The 20,810-nt window shown below is 42.9% G+C and overlaps 1 protein-coding gene across 6 annotated transcripts in view; it reads left to right on the top strand.

The window, feature by feature from the left end:
- The window catches only part of GRB10 (growth factor receptor bound protein 10), a 149,238-nt gene that overhangs the window by 113,971 nt on the left and 14,457 nt on the right, over nt 1–20,810 (top strand). For all 6 annotated transcript variants that reach the window (XM_035316461.1, XM_035316456.1, XM_035316460.1 and 3 more), the window contains 5 exons: nt 7,321–7,477; nt 13,265–13,380; nt 16,184–16,258; nt 19,831–19,968; nt 20,594–20,704. In XM_035316461.1, the coding sequence (XP_035172352.1) occupies nt 7,321–7,477; nt 13,265–13,380; nt 16,184–16,258; nt 19,831–19,968; nt 20,594–20,704 (597 nt within the window). The remainder of the gene's footprint in view (nt 1–7,320; nt 7,478–13,264; nt 13,381–16,183; nt 16,259–19,830; nt 19,969–20,593; nt 20,705–20,810) is intronic.

Here is a 20,810-nt window from a genome sequence, read left to right as displayed (position 1 = left end):
TCCAAAGACATCTTCAAAAGTGGTCTCTGATGCCTTTCCTAATCCTGCATGGCTGGAGCAGCGTGTGCGGACCGCGGGCTGGAGCTGAGTCCAGCTCTTCACGGTGTGCCTGTGATCTCTCTGCTCCTTTTTCCTTGGACGAGCCTGAAGGGGAGGGGGCATTGTGCAGACTGCCCGTGTGGAGGTTGTACTCAGGCAATAGTAAATCATAGTGAGAAGCTAATTGTACATTGCCGGACCCTATACTGAGGTGGCTTTTTGGCTCAGAGTGTGGCCGGGGCTCTCAAATGGCAAGTGCCCCAGCTGCAGTTGTCACAGTGTCCTCCTGGGAAAGAAGCAGCCGTGCAAGTCATCGGACCTGCACCATTTTTCTAAATCCTAAGGAAGGCTGCTCCCCAGAGCCTTGTTACGCTGTCTGCCAAGCTTCAAATTAATGTGGTTCTTGTGGTTGAAAGCCTGTACAGCAAGGAAGATGTGGTAATAATTCCTTTTCTAAAGAGTAATTTATAATGGCAAAACAATTTAAAATACTCGGTAACTAGCTTGGTTACTTAAGAATTTTAATCAAGAAATTATTATGGTTTTTCTTTGTATTACCCTTTCTAGGATTATTAGGGACTTGTATTATACTCGCAAGAACTTTTTTTAGTAAACCTTTCTCTTGGAGCAAATTCAGACGATAAATAATGCATCCTGTAAGCACAGCTGAGGAAGATTGCAAACTATCTGGGGATAAATTGCGCAATAAAGTATATGGCAGATAAAGGTTAATGTCAGCAACACCACTTAATGTCTTTCATTACATAATCAAAGGAGTGTAACAGTGTCTGTAACTATCTTTTTTACTTACATAAAGGATCTAGAAACTAGAAAGGGTTTTTGCATTAAAAGCAACTGCAGTTAAGAGGAGCTGCGTGGAGCAAAAGGAACTCATTTGCAGACCCATCATCAACAGTCATGGGAAATGCTGGGTGGCAGAGGACTCAGGCAAAGAAGAAAATGCAATCTGTCGGTGCTGCAGCCACACGAAGAGTCTGGACCCCACGTTGAGGACTGGGTGAGCTGGCTGTTGCTGGGCCGCCTTCCCACCTCTTGGACTAGTAGCTGTTTCAAAGTCTGCCTGGATTCCTTCCCAAGCTTTCACACCTCCGGTATCCTGCAGATACCCCTAAGCTTCAGCAAAATTCATAAAGGCCTATTGTTGCCCTGTTGCAAGGATTGAAAATTAGTCTTTCTCCTTTCTTTTACCTAAAAATTACCAGAGGCAAAGAAGGAATCGAGTGGGAAGACAGAAAAATGTCAAATGGGTCAAGTGACTTAACTGAACGCGTGAGCATTAAACCAAAGAGGGAAAGAGAGGGAAATAGCTTTGGGGGATACTGACAGAAAACTGTGTTGTCTGCATGTAGGCATGTAGCACTTAAAACTGCATTCTGCTATTTATTTGTAAAATATGGAAATTACAGGGTAGCAACTTGCAGTTTCCAAACCTTCAGCCTTCAAATATGTTGAGAACATGCTGGAATAAATCTTCTGTTAAACAGGCAGTGCTTATGTCTTGAAAATGTTCTTGGTACGGTCTTTTCTTAAAAGTCCATGGCACAGTTCACTCCCTTACATGTAAACAGCTGAGATTCTTGAAGTTTCATCTCAGTTATGATGCAAGCCTAACCTTACACAGAGGGCTATTACTTGAAGCTTTGAGAAGATAGAAACAGTCAGACCAGATTTCATCAGGTGTTCCCATACCAAATGGCCATTTTCACACAAGGTTTTGAATGAGAGGAGGAAAAGCTTTGGTTTGTTTCCACAATATTCTGGTTTTCACAGCGTTTGGGTTTTAAACTTTAATTGGACACCAAATGTTCTCATCGTGTGAGTTCTTTTGAATGCGCTTTGTGTATATGCAACATCACACACTGGCTAATTTTTTTTAAGCTCAAATGTCAACAATTGCAGTCTGTAATTATGCCTATAGTGCAGGGAGACGTGCTTGCCTGATTAGTCACTGAGGCCTGAATTCGGCCAACGTAGCTTAAGGTATCCAGCCGAGGTCCCGAGTTAGGAGCCTGGATTCCCTCTGCAGCTAGCAGAGAGACACAAATGCCTTTATCATGTGCCTTAGCTCTTAAGTTACCCCATCTCTCTCCCTGAGCTTCAGAAGGAATTCAACTCTCTAAAATTACCTGGGGTGAATCTGGGCCTGGGCATTTGTACACGAGCAGTTCTGAAGCTCTAGCATCCAAATATAGATGCTTACTCGAACTGAGTGTTAATCCTGCTCTGCTCTTCTCTGCCCCTACCACAGTGGTTCCCAAAACCTGTCTCGCTGCTACGACCCTCACAAATTGTATGGTATTAATATTGGTGTTTGATGACTGCTGAACATGGGATGATACTGTGATTCCCCTTCCTGTCAAGTTGTTCCTCTGGCTCTTGGAAATGGATTTAAAATTTGATACCCCAGCAAAGAGGGATATAATCGGGGTTTTATAACATTGGCAAGTCTCTTTTTTTTTTTTTTTCTTTTGATTTCTTCTCTGAATATGAAAGTCAAAGACTAAGATCTTGATCTTACAACAATTGCTCTCCTTTGTTGTTCATAGGCTGTTAAATGTGTACCTAAATATAGTATATGCCAGATGAGAGAGTTAATGTTGCTATGAGAACCTTAACCTCAGCATTTCCTAGGGTTTTATGTTTGTATGTAGAGGGAGAAAAAAAAAAAGCAGTGATCAAATAACTCACTTTTTTATATATATATAAATAAGTACTGTCTAATGACTTGTATATAAGTGGTCCTATCTGCAATTTATTGCTATTACTGCTGCTGTTTGTCAGAAGGGCTTTCTTTCCTGCATGAGCTGTGTAACAAAGGAGGCATAAAGAGCCATAGGGTTGACCTATATATTTATTTCATTGCAGCACTTGAAATTCCCTCGCCTTACAAAGCTGCCTCAATGCTGCTGGGCAAGTAAGGGGGGACTGGGTGGTTCTCCAGGGTGCCGATGGGGCTGACAGGGCTGCCTGCCTGTCAGGTGTCCACAGAGCATGCCTAAAGGATTTTCTTTCGCACCTTCAGGAAGCAAGCCCTGACTTTTCGGTTACCTCTTCAGCGAGGCAAATAGCAGTTCAAGGGTAACGTGCACGCAGAGCTTGAGTCTTCAGCGGCTTTTAGTTGACTGAAAGCTTCCCGGTTTCGCCAGTGACTCTGATCCTACTATTGTAAGCCCAAGAGTTCAGAAAGCTTTCGGAAAAATGATCACATTGAAACGGGGTTCCAGTGGAAAGTGCAAGTGCAATCATAGCGTTCCTACCTGCCTGTTACACAGGTGCGTTCTGGAACAAGTCACGCGTGCTGCCTGTACAAGGTACATGCATTTCGCTTCAGTTTTCTTTATATTGACATCATTGATGGGATGTGTCTCATGTCTGAACAAACGAGTGAAATCGGGGGATGAAAGTCAAAACCTGCCGGACTGATGTTCAGTTTGTGCGGCTTTTGGTACGACAGAAAACTGAAATGACTCGACAGCGTGTTTTACTGACTTTCTGTGATGTGTCTGATCTTTGGCTGTTATAAAGCAAAACTTGAAGAAGTAGCGTACTGAAACCTTTTATCTACTAGTTTTTAACTGGACAGCCCTGCTGGTAACTGGTGCTCTCTCCTTATATGCAGTTTGGAGTCACAGTCCAGGCCAGCAAAGGTTGGTTAGCACTGGCATAAATTACGCTGTGATCTGTTTCAGATGGTAGAATGCAAATTTGGATCCGTTTGATGCCGAAGATTGTCAGCATAACTTCACTTCAAAGCCTGAGGGTTTTTTTATGATAATTGTATACAGTCATAAGTTTTCTTTTGCAGAAAAAAGGAAAGAAAATGGTACAAATAGAAAAGTGGAGAAGCAGGAGGAAGGTAGTGTGACTGTGACATGACCGGGTTTATTTTTTTGTCCTTGTTCCTTATAATGTTTGCATTACTTGATGCACACAAAATACTCCACTTGGTACCGTGAGGTTGAGGAACTGAGGCTATAAGATGAAATAACGATGAGGGTACTCGTGATACGCGACCCATTATACGAAACTAGCGAATTGATGAATATTAATGTTCTTTTAAATTTTTAATTTTTAAGTCTTTGTCTTTTAAAAGAAAAAAAAAGGGAAAGAAAGAAAGCTGGGGGGAAGAATTCCTCGCAGAACAATGGTGCAGTCTGTTATCTGCTCCTCTGCACTGTAAAGCACTGAATGTTCAGCCAATATAGCGCTCTGGTTGGCTTAGCATTCTTAACCTTAATTTTGAATAGAAGGTGCCTTGTGCTGCTGACGTAATTGGGGCCTTTTGTAAATCACTGTTGCAGGCAGTCTGCTGTTGCATTTCACTGCATTTTTCTGAGCGATGCAGGGCAAAAGTGTCAAACTAACTTTCTGAACCCCCTCTTCAGGCTAAGTGTTTTCATTATCGGAGCATTTTACTCAGAATGAGTTCTGCTTCATTTTCCTTTGGAGATAGTAAGCCCTAGATCAATTTTGCAAGTGAAACAATATTTCTGCAGGAAAAAGTTTGAATGGGGAGCCCTTCGCATCTTAAAGTGGCGGGTTCTTCCTTGGGGAAAAAAAAAAGGGGGGGAAGGAAAAAATGATAGGGAGTGCAAGAGGGTTGGATCGTACCAGCTCACTCCAAGTCCCATCTGCGATACAGGAATCCTGTTGTCTGCCTCTTTTGTCGCTGAAACCATCAGAAAGTTTGGAGCTGAATCGTTTTCGTCGGGCCGGTTTCTGCATTGTGGTTACACGTCATGCTCCGCAGCGTTCTGCAGGGACATAAAATCCCCTCGCCTTTGGCATAAGCCTCTTATGGACCATTGCGGTCTGGCCTCCGCAGCGGCGTGGGGTTTCATCTCACTTCTGTCTCTCTTGTCCTCTGTCGTAGGGTTCAGCTCAGGCCGCTACATCCGCTACTGATGTAGTCTTTTATATCCCTGATGTCAGCGGTGATACGCGGCCTTGTGCTGTCCTTGCTAGCAAACACGGCACTATTAATAGTCAGTGATGTTAACTTGCTCATTTCTGCACCTGGGCCGCCCGCTCAACCCAGCGCTGCTCCCCTAGCTTTAGAGGAGCGCTTAGAAAGCACCGCTGCCGGCTGGCCTTGGGGGCTGACCGTAGGGGTGCTCGTGGCCCACCTCTGGTGGTGACTCGGCTGTGGGAGTGCTGGGGCACTGCCCACAAGGCCTGGCAGGTGGGCCAGAGGAGCGCGGTGCTGCGGCTGGGGGGCACGCAGCAGCAGCAGCCCTGTGACCCATGGCTGCCATGAGATGCCGTCGCACCTCCAGGCAGCCAGCATCGGCTCACACCCAGGGCCAGGAGGGACAGGATGGGACGCTTCGCACTGAGGGAGCTTGGTGTAAGTGGGCAGCAAAGGCAGGTTTCTTCCATTGTCCATACTCCGCTAAGTCTTCCCGTTCCTGTCGGCCTGCCCTCACCGCTGCCTCGGTGCCAGCAGAGCGGCAGCTGAGGAGCTGGCTCTGGCCAAGGCAGCGGTGCCCCAGGGCGGGCTGAGGCAGGCTGCGGGGCAGCTGTGGCCCCGGGCAGCTTCGGGGCGTGGTAAGCCCACCCAGGGCACCTTGGCTTCCATACAGAAAGAGTTGAGAAGCCAGAAGCGCGTTCCTGCCCTGCTGCCTGCCCGCTTGCCGCCTGCCCACCCCGCTCCCTTCACCGGGGCACCCCGGGCCCGAGCTGGGGGCACAGCGAGCACCCTGTGCACCCGGGGGTGGCACAAAGCCAGGGGGACCCCGGGGCTGAGCGGCACGCATACCTTCCCCGGGGTGACGGCAACCGGGGCTCCCCCTCCCTCCCTCCATCCCAAAAGAGCCCGGCTCGTCCTGAACGGCTGCCTTCAGCTGGGGGGCCCCAAGGCCTGGCTCGCAGGGCCCGGGGCCCGGCGCCGTCCGGAGGAGGTGCAGGCGGGTGGCACCGGCCGCTGCCCGGGGGGGCGGCGGGGAGCGCGTGGGGTCCCCCCCTCCCTTTGAAGTTTTTGGGGTTTTCTCCGGCCGGCGGTCAGTCGTAAAAGCGGGTTTCCTTTGTAAGTTTGTGCGAGCGTGTTGTGGTGTTGTTGGGGGGGGCGGGAATAATTTGGAAGTCTGATAGTGTGTGGGAAATGATTACATCAGTCAGAGGGAGGGCCAGGATTGGTCTGCACAGTGTGGTTTGATTCACTACCGCAAAGATTGCGTGTAACCCTTTGAGTGGAGCTCCGGCGGAGTTGTCTCCCTCCCCAGAAACAGTCCCCGTGGCAGGGGCTACGTGACAGGTACAGCGCGGTGAGCCGCTGACACCGCAGCCACCCCGGGCGCGCAGCCGTAGTCCGCCGAGGGTTGGGAGAGGCAGAGAACAAACTCTCTTTCAAGAGGCAACCTCTATTTAAAATGCCATCTTGCTCTTCCGACTGCTGCCTTTTACGTGCTGTTGAGGTAAGATTTTCCATCTCGGATTACCCTGCAGGTTCTGGTTAAGATTTGTCTTCTCTGGCTAGGATGCAGAGCGCTGGGGACGTGGAGTTAATCTACAGCGTGAACCTGCGCGTTCGCGGCGAGAAATAATTCTGCAGCAAGTGTATCTTCTCTGAGCAGAACAATGCAAAGAGGAGAGCATCCCTGTAATTCAGGAGGTGGGGAGAAGGTTCCTGACTTGTTCTTTCATCTCCATTAATACTTGGGATGTGCAGGGCACGCACGGCTGGTTTCCAACTACTGTAAAGCCAGGATCAAAGGAGAAGTCGGGCAAAGGGAGAGAAATGCGTGGACGGTGCTGGCTAATTGGGCCGCGAGCGGGACTTCCCCGAGCGAAACAATCCAAAGTTAGCGGGGAACGAGAAGAGCCATTTTTAATCTGTGGGGTCTTGGCCTGTTACTCCGTAAATGTCCAAAGGCCTCCAGCTGGACCGCAAAGAAAACTGTGTGTGTTCGACTGCATTTAATTTCCTGTACCCACTGCTGCAGAAGTACTCTCCTGATACTGTTTCATGTTTGCTCACCTCGCACAGCTCGATAAAGAACCTGCTCCCTCACTTTTTCCCTGTGTCTCTGGTCATATTAACGCTGCTTCACCTTCGCGTAGCGCAGGGAGGTGTTGGGGGGCGGGGGGCAGGAGGCCAGGGGCATCACCGCAAAGTGTTACAAAAGTCCGTCCTCCGTGTCCTGCGTCCGGGCTGCCGAGCTGCTCCAGCCCCTGACACGGCGAGGACGCGTTTCCGCGGTAGCTGGGCGGTTTACCTGTTTCCAGAGCTGTTGATCTGTAAGTGTACCCTTTATGTTGCAGGATGTAAAAGTCTTTAGTGAAGATGGAACAAGCAAAGTGGTCGAGATTCTAGCAGACATGACAGCCAGGGACCTCTGTCAGCTGCTCGTTTACAAAAGTCATTGTGTGGATGATAACAGCTGGACTCTAGTGGAGCATCACCCTCACCTAGGATTAGGTAGGGAACGGTCAAAGGGGTGGCATGGTTACCTGGGAACATGAAATATGTGTGATTCATGTGAATGTGCTTCCAGCTGGAATGTTTTCTTTCCACTGCTTTTATTTGTGAAATTAGCCGAAGTCACATACATGCTTTTTCTGTATTACAATTTGATGTGTTAAGCATTTAAGCCATTTTAAGCCCTTCTCTTGTTTCCCATCCTCTATTTTTATTTTTTAAAAATATAAAAATTGTCTAATCTTCACGCTAGCGCTCTGTTGCTACCTTGCTGTGTCTGAAGCTATTGCAAATAAACAGCTTAGGCAAATTAAGCTTGATCCTTAGAGCACTGGTCCTGCGAAACAGCTCAGCTCATCACCAGCTGGGAGACCTGGGTGAACAGACTCAGCTCCGCATACCTCCAGTACCGCTTATGAAAGCTAGACATGCTGGGGGGGCGGGGAGCGGGGGGGCGGCTAAACTTGACTTCAGGAAGGGAAAAATGGTGGCACCACCCGCCGCACACGGGCAATTCCTGGACCAGCGGTGGCATCTGCTCCCCAGGCAGCCGCTCCTCCACCTGATTGAAATTAAGGTGTCATGGTTACAGTTTCAAGAAGGCAGCAAGAGGAAGAACTGTGGGGAGTTAAATAACACCGCGAATTGGTTTAATTACAGTACCTGAAAGAATCTTATGTTATTCAGTCTTGCTTTTCCTGTTATTTTGTGGCACTGATTAGTTGCAGGGCTCTGATGCGCAGCTTGCAACTGCATATTGCCTGGATGCGCTATCTATAATTCCATCTACCGTAGAATAACGCTTTTAAAAGTGTAGCATTTGGAGTATTAGTCGATACACTTGATGGTGATTTTTTTCTAGAAAACAGGGGGAAGACAAATCGTAAGCTGCAATCACCAGCACTGGAATTGTGAATGCTGTTTGTAGCTAATAGAGGTTTTAATGTCTGAAAATGCAATTTGGAACCCTAACAAATAAAAAAGGAAAGAATTTGCTGGAAATGTAATGCCCCACACTGATACTGTTAAACACAAATTCACTGCTCTGTAGAATAGCACTCCAAAATAATAATAATAATAACTAAAAATCTTAGGGTATTCTGATAACTTAGTGGTTGTAATTGAGTATCTCTCCTAATATATAAATCTGTGAAAAAATTAACATGGAGCACTCATTTGTATATGTCTGTGGTATACTCTCAGTTCTGAGGACATAGGACGAGGTGAAGAATTAAGGTATAAATTACAGAATCTTTATGCCCTTCACTTAATATGCCACATGCACGCTTGTACCAACCTTTAAAAATGTTGAGTTTTATCAATGCTCATTAAACTACCAGGCTCCCTTTTTCTATATTCCCTTTCCCATCATTGCTGATTGCCAAGGTATTGTGTAAACAGAAGCCTTCTCCTTTGTAACCAACATCCTTCTCCTGCCAGATTCATTCAATGATGCCACAATTCAGTGTTTGTGACATCACAATAGCTTCCATGGTGACTAATTGTGCTGTCAAACTCTGGTGTGTGACATCTCTGAATGAATCGGGCAGGAGGCTGATTAGGAAATCAAAAGCTTCTGTTTACACACAAATAACTTGGTAATTAACAATGATGGGAAAAGAGCAAGATACTTATCAGGCTGCATTTATATACATTAGAACCTGCCCATCTTGGAACTCTGGCTCACAAAGCGGGGCCCAAGCTGTCCCGAGAAATACGGGGTGCAGATTATGACTGCAGCAGCCACCAAACTTTTTCTTCAGGGACCACTCCGGGACTATCCTCTGTAGGCCATGCAGCCGGGCCACGTAAAAAAGTAATGCGTTGCTTGAGGGTGTAAAACAAAGAGTGCTAAAATGTTTCAGGTACAGATTTCATATGTGCAGTATTTGGAAGATGTGGACAGAGAAGGGGATGAAAGAGTTCATATTATGGAAGAAAATGACATCCAAATTCTTCTATTTGGGGACCAAAGTATTCCCTGTGGCATACACAATAAACTTCAAATACCAACTTCCATGCGTCCACCCAGTTTTGGTTGCAGTTTGAATTTTGTTATATGGCTGCATACTTCTAGGTCCTCATTAGCTGAAGTGCTTCCCTGTGTATTTCAAGTACTGTCAGATCAAGGCAGTAACCTGTCTGCACCGGAGGTGAAGTTACCACTAGCTGTCTGATGTTCCATATTTTTCCCTCTAAAAATAAGATTGCTTATAGCACATCTGGTGTAGCAGAAGTAAGATGCAATGACAAGTAGATATTTAGCAGTGTGGAAAGAAAAATGTTTTCAGAGCAGCAAGAATCCTGTGTTTCTAGAAGACATATTTCTTACCTGCGACATCCTTGCTGGAATAGTGCTGTAGGTGGTAATCCTGAAGCCCACCGAAAGAAGCTAGTTCCTTTGTTAAGTTCACTATCTTTTTTTTTTTTTTTCTCGCCTTTCCTAATAGTGCTTCCCAAAGAGCTCAGTTTGCAGAACCAGTTCATCTTTTTAATGCTGGGCAGATTGAGGACAAGAGTAAATCTTTGACGCCAGCTGTGAAGTTATCACTGTGGTGATCCTCTAGGTCCCAATTTTTAAGGAACTTTCATCTGACTGGTTTACTTTGCACGTGTAGTCGATTGTCTTCCACACAACACGCGTGCTTGCAGATAACTTCAAACAGCTATTGGATCACACAAATTATTTTTGTTCTCACTGGAGGCAGTGGTGTAGCAATTTGCCACCAGACTCGCTTCGATTTCATGTGTAAATGATTCCTGCTGCGTTTTACCACTGGTATCTAAAATGCTTTGTGGTCAAGATCTAAGCAGTCTGCAAAACTTGATCACGCTATTTGGCTAGACATATATCTAACCTTAAAACATGGTATGCTCCCTATGTGCTACTCCATTCTTACCCATCGTCAGTTTAGGATGGGGTTATAATACAGATAACTGCATTGGACATTAACAGAAATAATAATAATGAAGACAAACTGTCATGATAGAATGCATCTGGACATTGAAAGAATCCCTTCCTACAAATCTCAGTTTTCCAGCTCCGGAACAGACTGTACATCTTACTTAATGTACTTGAAGTAGGAAAGAACAGTCGTAGGGATCTGAAATGTATGTAGGTTTAGAAGAAAGAATCATTGCACAGTTTCATACATCGATTTCCTTGTTTACATGTGTATTGAATTTGATTTGCCTTAATCTGAACAAATTAAAAGTGTAACAGCTAGACATAAAGCTTGCTAAAATAGAAAACAGGGCGGACTAGTTCACACATTCGTCCACCTGTCGTTTGTGTGATTCTCCAGTCGGAAATTCTGGGACATGCCTACAAGTTGTTCAATATGGAATCCATCTCATTTTCCCATCTTCTATCAGTTCCACAGTTCTGTGTAAGTCTAGATGGTAGTACAGGGCAGTTTGGGGGAAAAAAAGAAATCTGTTCTGGTCCTCTCTAGGAAGCGTGTAGAGGAGACTGAGTTGAGTCTATCCAATAAACAGAAAAGGAGACATTTCTGGTCACTTGAGCTGCGATGACACTCGAAGACAGACTGACTCATTGGACTTAATAGACTGAATTTCTGTGCTGCTGGTTTTGTAGCAGGAAGCTGAAAGCAGGGCTAAAGTTGAGCTGCATATCAAGCATATCAAGTGGCTTTTCATTCCACTTGCAGTAACCAAGTACAAGTGACCAAGGTCTTCCCAAGTGTGCAACTTCTATGAAGTAGTAGCAAACTGACCAGAACTAGCTTCTTTTTTATATGCACTCGCTATAAAAAGTTGCACTGTGTCTTCAAGTTGGCTTTCACCATCAAAATGAAAATGTAAGCATTAAATCAGCAGGAATATCACCACAGAATCTCAAAAGAATCTTGATCAGGTGAAGAAATACCTCCAGGTCAGTTACATGAAGCATCTAATAAGCAGTCACTGGGTGTATTTACCCAAACTAACAATCAAAATGCAAAACAAATGGTCATCTGTACTGCAGTTCCTCAAGACAGAATGAACAACACATGATTTGTCCCTGCCTTCAGTCAGGCAAGTCATCTTCGGTGTGTTAGGAAAGCAAAGATCTCAGCTTCTTGAGATAGCAGCAGCTAGCAGCAGAACGTGGCCTTCCAGGGTTTATACTGTGATGAAGATTCTTATCAATATAATTAAATGTTCCCTGGGGAAAGGGTAATTTAAAAAAGAGAAGGGCCCTCCACCCCCAAAATCACCCCATCTTCCTCATGGTGTGGAAAGAGGAGATTTGACTTAAGCAGTTTCCTAAAACCACAACAATAGTAATAGATCAGCAGCAATACCTGAAATTTACCTGTGAAGCCTTTAGATAATGTGGAGGTTTAGGTGATGGAGGCTCAGGTGGTGCAAAATGTCCTTAATTAACTGGTATCAGCAGTAATATTCCAGTGTACAGTAGTCAAAGAACTAACCCTGAAAATAGAGTAGCAGCCTAGTGCATTAAGAAGCAGCTCTTTATGGAAGAGCCACCAAATACAGAATTTCTTCAGTGTTAACCCCTCAAAACACAATCTGTAGCAAGGCTGGACATTGTAAAAACATGGTAAATTCTGAAGTCATCAATGAGCTTGGGATAACTGATAGTCTAAACGCAGATTGAAAAGACATGGGATCATTCAGAGAGAGGTTAAATTTTCAAAGAACTTAAGTCAATATGCCTAGTTGAATAATTCAAGTGACGTTTGAGAACTTGCTGCTTTTGGAGATACCGATTACTGCTTGCTCTGTATCCAGAAGATGCCCCAAGAGGACCTGGGTGGGAGCCTGGCATTTCATATCATGGGAATGCAAGGATTCCTCAGGAATGGGAAGCCGGGCAGGGACTATCCGAACTTCTTTGGCCAGCAGGTTGCATGGGGTTTGGATAGAGCTTTGTGAAAGTTATTTTTTATTTGACCTCATTTTTAATTCCCTATTATAAATGAGATGAAAGTTCTGACTATTAGACTTCTGAAAAATACCTACATATTTTCTTAGAAACTTTTGAAGATTTGCCAAGATAACGATTTCATTAAGCAGTGTACACTTAGGCTAGTTGCCTTCTTTTGAGTTACTGCCTTCAGTGAATTGGATTTGTTAAACTATCTGTTCATGCTTTGATGTGTCATTCTTTTTTCACCGAAGAAGTAGTGGTTATGGGGAGTTACCTTGTAACCAAATCTAGAGCAGAAAATTGCCCTGTCATGTGTACAAAACATTTGTCTCTGTCAGTATTCCTGTAAAGTAGATCCTGTGACCTCTTTCATAATAAACCCCATTGTCTAGCATCTACAATAAAGGCCTGGAGTTCACCTTGAAATGAACTATTTTTATAGAGTGTGGTCAAATAGGACACTGTATTTCCATGCTAGCTTGAGACCTAACAGTGGCCTTTCCACACCTTCTTGTCCCCTAAAATGTTTCCAGTTCCACAAGATACAGCAAACACCAAGGAAGAGATTAGTGCATGTTATTCAAGCTACTGCCCAGCAGTGAGGCACACAAAAAAATTTGTTCTTCCCTTTCTCAGAAGCCTGTTCTTCTGTAGCCCTGATGCAGGAGAACTTTAATGAACACTGTCACATAACATTAAGCTTTGTAATGCTTAAGCTCTAGTACTTTTAAACACCTTATGACAGTATGTTTTGAAAGCTATAAAATGTTTTGTTAACTTCATAAAAGGTAGCGGAATTGCACTGACTTGTTTTACTCATACTCTTTGGAAGCTGGTCTAGCTTCCTCTGCTGGTTGATCATGTGTTAACATTATGTTCTTTCTCCACAGAGAGGTGCTTGGAAGATCATGAGCTCATAGTTCAAGTCGAGTCCACAATGGGAAGTGAAAGTAAATTTTTGTTCAGGAAGAATTACGCAAAATATGAATTTTTCAAAAATCCTATGGTGAGTCTTATTACTTAGCTGTTTACACCACAGAGAGGAATGGATTGCAGTAATAGTGCTGGGCACTGTTAGGTCTTAAAAGATCTATAAAGAAAAACAAAAACACAGAATTCTTTCCAAAGAATTTTTAACCAATGTTTAAATTCTTTGGACTGTGTTCCCAGCCTAAAAACCTCAAGTGTTTTCGAGTTACCAAATATAGTTGTTTCAAAATGGCCCTTGCTGTGTTGGAGAGTGACCAATACAGAAAAATCTTTATTGCTTCAAGAAACCAAGCAGAAGCGCAATTTTCTCATTATCTTCAAAGCTACTTTATTTGTTGCAAATTGATCAAATAGGATACAGTATCCAAACCTTTTAATTTCTTGGGGTAGTACTTTAAAAAAAAAAAAAAAACAACCTCTGTGTAAACCCTGACGCACTTGTTACATACAGGGAATTTCCAGTTTATCATTATATATGTTGAACATTGTCTTCCATATGGCTGTGCTTTACTAGTGTGCTCTGTCTTCTTTACTGATCATAGTGACTCACCCTCTTACGTCTATCCATGTTTGAAAAGTAAGTGGTACTATATATCATAACTGTACTTTACACTGGCTTTGTAGTATCCTTAGAGTGTTGTAGTGGTTCTGGTGTAGCTGCTTATTTGGGGATTATTTTTCAGATTTCTTCCAAACAATTAAGTGGGAACAGACCAGTGATGTGAACCTATGTCAGTTGGTGTGACCCATTGAGACAGCTGAAGGAGCAACAATACAAAGAATTGGGTTAGAACAGATTTGGGGTCACTCTGGCATTTCTGGTGCCAGAAGGAAAAAGATACCTGAGGTTACATGAAAACTCATCGCCGATGTTGGTACAGATGAGAAATTAATTCCTTTCCTCATGACACTAAGGCACAGAGGCTGCATCCTCACATGTGTTCTTCCACGTACGTTTGTCATCTGCTAGTGCTTGTTTCAGAACCCATGCCTCGCCTTCCTGCTTGAAACATTTCTGTACACAGAGTGTTTGTAATTGTGCACTTCTCTTGAACTTCCCATATGATAACCTATGAACATCTGAGAGCTTTACAGAATTTTTGGTATCATAACAGCTAGCACGTCAGTTTAATGTGGTATACTTTAATTAATAACGGAGTATGGGAGTAAAACCCAGAATGCTTAGCATTCAGTCCCAGGCTCTTGCAATCAGGGAATAAATCATTCTTTGGGTTTAAGAATGTGAATGCTTCCTATCTTTTGCAGTAGTTATTGCCATATGGCACTGTTTCTACTCAAAGAAGCTTGTAAATGTTAGCTTTCATAATTCATTGTGTAACCTACCTGGCAGAAGGGTGATGGTGATTTCTCTTCAGCCCTTCTCTTTATGCCTTAAAGACTGAAATGTATATTGCCTGAAGAGTGGTGAGTGTTCTAATCTATAATAATTTTTCTTGTGATTCATCTCGTTACAGTCAGCCATTATTTAATGGCAGGCATTTCTGCAAGTCTTTATGCTTCAGATAATGTTTAAATGCCTCAGGAATGATTTAATGTAATTGTTGTGTATAGTAAATTCCGTATATTGAATTACATAGGCGTTTTTAAACATGGTAAATGAAAAGGAGAACTGGAGGAAAAAAATCTGAAGTCAAGTCATCTGTTCAGCAGACAGCTGTCTGACCTTCGCGATGTAAAGATTCAGCATGAATGAGATCCTGTATAGAGCGCCTGAAATATAAAAGCTCTTCAGATGCACCTTGTTTGTGTGTTAAGCAGTATTTTCTTCTGTGATGGCAGGATGGGAGGGAAGGAGGTAGATGTCTGCTTTGAGATTATTCAAATCTAGCATCTGAAGCAGGGAATGCAGCACAGAGTGTCCAGGCGTAATTATTGCACATGTCCATTTAAAGTTTTTAGTATTTCATTTCCTATAACATGTAGCTGACTGATCATTACAAGAAAAAATACCGGGCTCTGTTACGTTGCCCTGAAATAACAACATATAGGAGTAGATTTTGCAAAGGACAGATTGAAGGGTTTGAAGTCCTGAGTATAAACTGACTGTTGAACAACCAAATGAAAGCATCAACAGTCACACACGAGCTCTTTCTCATAATTAAAGGCTGTGAATGGCAATTCATGGGGAGCGTTCTGATAGAACTGTGCAGGTTTGAGGTTCAGGCAGATGCAGCACTGAAGAACTGTATTTTGGATAAAAGAGAGTACAAAGGTAAAAGTGATTACTGGAGATCTTGCGGCATCCCCACCTGAGATTTCTTTTAATGCTTTTTCATCCTGTTTACCCCTCTGTGAGGTTGAGAAACGTCGCTATTTCTCCTGCTCTGTGTCTTCCACATGGCAAGCGGAGTTACCAAGAGTTTGTTCACCAAACAGCCTTCCTGGAGGGGGAGAGAAACCCAGAAATTTGGTGGCAGAATGTGCAATAAACAAGGAGTCATTGAGCGCTCAACCTGCAAGATCATTCTTCTTCTCCTTCCCTGGAAAGGAAAGGCTGTTAGAGATCAGAAAAAGCCCTTCGGAGAAGAGGAAGCATTGAGAAAATGAACTTACGAAATACTGTGTACCTGATACTTAAAAATCCAAATTCTGCTTCATGGTTTACGGCTTTTGTTGAGCAGAAGGAAAGGAAGAATTTCACCTGAAAGCTCTAGTGTTATTTTGTTTAAAAGGGGATCTCCAAATTGATTTAAGAATGATAATTTCACAAAATTGACTGGAAGAAAATTCCACTGATTCTATATAAAAGTGTTCAATATATAGTGTGACTTCAACCTGTCTTTTCTTTTTGTCTCTAGAATTTCTTTCCAGAGCAAATGGTTGCCTGGTGCCAGCAAACAAATGGCAGTATTCCACAGTCACAACTTTTGCAGGTACTGTAAGTTATCTATATGCACAAGGTTTTGGAACCGGAGGGGAGAGGTTGAGGGGAAGGAAGGAAGAATTCAACGGTCTGGAAATAGCTGATTGAAGAAAGACCAGTGTAGTTAGTTAACGTATGTCAGTAACGATGAAAATATTTGACAGAGGTCTAACCCAGGGGCACTGAGGTATAAGTTACAAACAGGAAGTGTTTGTAGCTATATTCATACATATTTGTTCCATTATTATTCAGCTTTCTCAGGTAACCACTCTACAGGAAGCCAGAGGCAGCCACCTCAGTGTAATGCTGTCTTGTCCACTTAAGGACTTTGTTTCTCACCTTCTCTAGTGTTTTTATGCTAGTGGCTGTAATTCCCCTTGCTGACTTCCTTCATTAGTTCAGGTAGAAGTTCTAGTTTGTGCTTCAGACACAAGTCTGACATGCCAGGTATTTTTTTTGAAGTAAATGAAGTTAAGTGCAGGTAGTTACAGAAGTCTAGATGTAGTATTTGTTTCCCGAGTAAATGCTTAAAGCTCCCTAGGTTAAATTGCAGGTGTGTGTACTTTATGTATGTGTAGAGTTGTGTCATCTGTGTGGCAGTGGCACATGCCTGAGTTAATACTGATGTTTTGATGCTACTGTACAGTTCCTTGCTTGCTCATGAAGGAGCTGTGGTACAGTCGGCTGACCTCTGAGGATGGTGCTGCAGGGTTGCCTCCCTGGCCAATATCTCATCCACTTAAACCTTAAATTTAAGCATGCCAATCTAAAACCCGTCATCTAAATCTTTTTCACCTTAGTCACTTGCTCAGCTCACAGGTGTGTTGAGGCCAAATTAAAACACATTGATTGTTAAGGGCTCTATTAAGAGTATAATACGGTGATACCTGGAAGACAGTACCGTGAGTAACACAGGAAAATTATAAAGCAGAAAGCACAAACATATGAAGAAAGTACAAATACAAGTAATACATTTTAGCTTGATTTCTATCATTTTGCATATTTGCAAGTACTCATTGACCATCTGTTTAAATAAAACAAGTTCCTACTGACTTTTGAACTAATGCATTCATTTTGACCTGTAACCACTTCAGAATCTATTAAATACTGGCTCCAGGTTCACCAAAAAGAGTTTAAACTGTTCGCATGCACTTTGGGTTGGGAAACAAAATTCAAAGCAGTTCCTGGAATTAAAAATGAAAGTCACATGCAACGAAGTTAAATGCCCTTGGTCAACTTTGCACTCGTAATTCCCTAATTAGGACCCTGCTTTTCATGGCACGTTAAATACTTATAGAGCGGGAACTTCTCCCTCATACTGCCACGCAAGTACTTCATGGCCTACTTAGTCTGGATGATCTGCAGGGAAGTGGGCCAGACGGAGAGAAAGCACTCGGAAGGGGCAAGCACTCTTTCCATTGCTTTATCTAAAATCTCATGGTAATCAGGAACCCAAAGTGGTACGAACAGACATTTCCACAGCCTGGTAGGAGCAGAGGTCCCTTGGACCCTTTTTCCAGCAGTATAAGTGGAGAATCAAGTTTGTTAAACAAGAAGCATGACTCCATAAAAGAGCAAGATGTTTCTGAAGAGGAAAAAAAATGGAACACAGTGCAACTGAGTCAGCAGAGGAAGGAAAACCATACCGTATTGTGAAATACAAGAGTTTGCTTCTGGGAAGGTTCAGTTAGGTGCAGTCCTGAAAAAGCGTGACTCATGGAGGTTAACAGTGCGAGAGAGTTGGGCAAAGAGGATGGATACATTCACTTTCGTTTGCTGTATAACTGTAAATATCAATCTTACTTAAAGCATTTATATTAAGTACCCTTTTCTTTTTAAATACCATACAACTATTTTGTCATAATTTCAGTGACAGTTGTAATTTGTCGAAGGTAAACTTCCTGCAGTCTAGTAGTCATTAAGCATGTTGCATCTGAGGCTACCTCAGACAGGGAGTGAGTGCACTGGTTTGTTAATTACACAGGAAATAGAAAAGGACATTAAACATCATGTCAAATATGTACTGCATGAAAAGCTATTACTTCTAGTCTTAACAGCAGCATTAATGATGGTGGGATCTGTTTTCTCTAGTGTCAGTCTTGCTCAGATATGCAAAAAGCTTGCCTCTTAGTTTACTGTTGGTTCAACTAGCTGGACTATGGCTTTTATGTCTCTCTAAAGAGAATATTTTCTCCCTTTGTCTCTTCCTTTCACAGTTGAGAAGTAGGTTTGTAGTACAAATAGCAGGAAAAGTGACTATTCTTTTCCAACCCGTTAGGTAAGATGTTGGGGGAAGAATGGAAAACAATTAGGTTTTAATGCAACTATGAATTCTAACAAAGGGCATTGGGGTTTGGTTTTGTTTTCTTTGAGCATTGTCCACCAAATAATGTAACTTTCAAAAATTTCAGAGGCATCGAGGCCAACTAGGCTTACGGATTTTTTTCCTGTTACTTGAATTTATTAAAATTTTGGTATTTAACCTATTTACTAAGCCCTCTGTCATTTAAAAATCTAGCCCACTGCAGTAAGGGACCAATCCATCAGCTGGCTAACCATACTTATTACTTCCTTCCTTTGACGTATTGCAAATCAAATGATTCCATATGTGATCCCTCTAATTATGTCAGGAACTTAACTTACATACTTCTGGATCTGGAAGTGTAGTATAATTGCTGACATTCATTTTACTGCACCAAGTTTCCGTTCGAGTTAAATACTCTGTTGTCTGTCATACGTCTTGTCCTGGGACAGGTGCATGTGTACTGTATAGGACTTTGGTGTGGGAAATCCTGCAGTAGGCTGTTCCCATTCTAAAACTTCTGGATAAAGTTGCAGATTTTGGCCAATGCTTCCAATTTAGACTAGTTGGCAGAATTGTTGTGGCGAGGCATTGTTTACTTCAAAGAATTAATAAGCTTACTTTGTGTCCCTTCGGACCAAATACAAGTAGAATGGGGATACAAATAAATGGTTAGCCTTTTGGAGATGTAAGTATCCACACAGAAAACAGGAAAATGTCAGTGCATGAACTTGAACTGATTGTTTTTACAGCACTAGAGAGATGTACACTGGAATAAATAGAGAAATTCTGCCTGAGAAACACCCTATTTAAGGCTCCTGTTTCGCATCTGTTTTCAAACCAACCCGCCTGCGGCTGCCACTGAAGGGCTGCTGCCCTGTGCTCCTCCTGGCTGTGCAGTTGAATTACCTCCCCTCAAAAATGTGCAGAGGCTGGATATCTTGGCATACTTCATTTATCTGTTAGGACATTAACAAGTCTACTTGGGTTGGGGACAGTTTGAACAGTAGCTCAGCTGGCTTTGCGTCACTAAAATTGCTAGTTGTGACACCAGGGAGGTGGCAGGAAGAGTTAGCCAGACAGATGTGAGGGGAGGAGAAGGAATATCCATTGTGGTTGTAAATCAATTTAAACACATAGGTCATTTTAAGCATAATGTGAAACCGTGGCCAACGTCTGTGAAGTGATGTGCCATTTGCTTCTCTTTTCTGCAAATACAGTGCCAATTTTTTGATAAATGTGTAGGACACAATCATCACTTATGTTTTCCTCTCCAACAGAACTTTTTAAACTCCAGTAGCTGCCCTGAAATACAAGGTTTCTTGCATGTGAAAGAGCTGGGTAGGAAATCGTGGAAGAAATTGTATGTGTGTTTGAGGAGATCAGGACTTTATTGCTCTACAAAAGGAACTTCAAAGGTAAGATTAAAAAAGAAGCTGCACGCTACTAGCATGAGAAAGGATTTTCTTCTTTTACAGTGTTTTTTTTTCTTCTTTTTCTTTTAAATATCTGCACAAAGTGTTCCCCTTTTTTATTGCATAGGATAGGATAAGCAAGCCATGATTGAATGAAAACAAGTCCTGGGCTCTCAGTGCATGACAATAGCTTTATAATATTGTTATATAATAAAATCATGCTAGGCAGACAACAGAACTGTCGTTGCTGAAGTCACCTTAACGAGGTTAGCAAGAGAAATCATACTCTCTAAACATATTGTTCATGAATTTTTTTAAATGATACTTTAAACAACGTTTTGCATTATCTAATTTTCAGATTTCCCAGAAGCAATGAAATAGGTTATGCCATTTCCAATTCAATGTGTTTGAAGAAGTATTTTGTCAGCTTCCCGTATAAAACGCCTTCGGATAGGAGGCTGATACTTGATACTTGGCGATGTGCAATGTCCACTTCAGGCTGTCTGAGAGGAGCAGAGCGTTCATACACTGCCCTCTGTTGGATGTTGGTCTTTAGAGACTGCAGAGCTTGCAGCAAGGTGTTCCAAAAGCTTATTCTCACATGTACTGTATCACGTTACTTCTGCAGGAGCCAAGACATTTGCAATTGTTGGCTGACCTAGAAGACAGCAATATCTTCTCGTTGATAGCAGGCAAGAAGTTGTACAATGCACCTGCAGAGTATGGATTTTGTATAAAGGTAAATCTTCTCGTGAAGTTCTTCCAGGGTGCAGGATAAGGTTGGTAGCTCAGACCCAGCCCAGCTCAATGGGATTTGTGTGTAAAACTCTGCAAGTATTTCTGTC

The sequence above is a fragment of the Oxyura jamaicensis genome, chromosome 2 (assembly GCF_011077185.1).
Source record: "Oxyura jamaicensis isolate SHBP4307 breed ruddy duck chromosome 2, BPBGC_Ojam_1.0, whole genome shotgun sequence".
Taxonomy (NCBI): domain Eukaryota; kingdom Metazoa; phylum Chordata; class Aves; order Anseriformes; family Anatidae; genus Oxyura; species Oxyura jamaicensis.
This window is presented reverse-complemented; position numbering and strand designations above follow the sequence as displayed.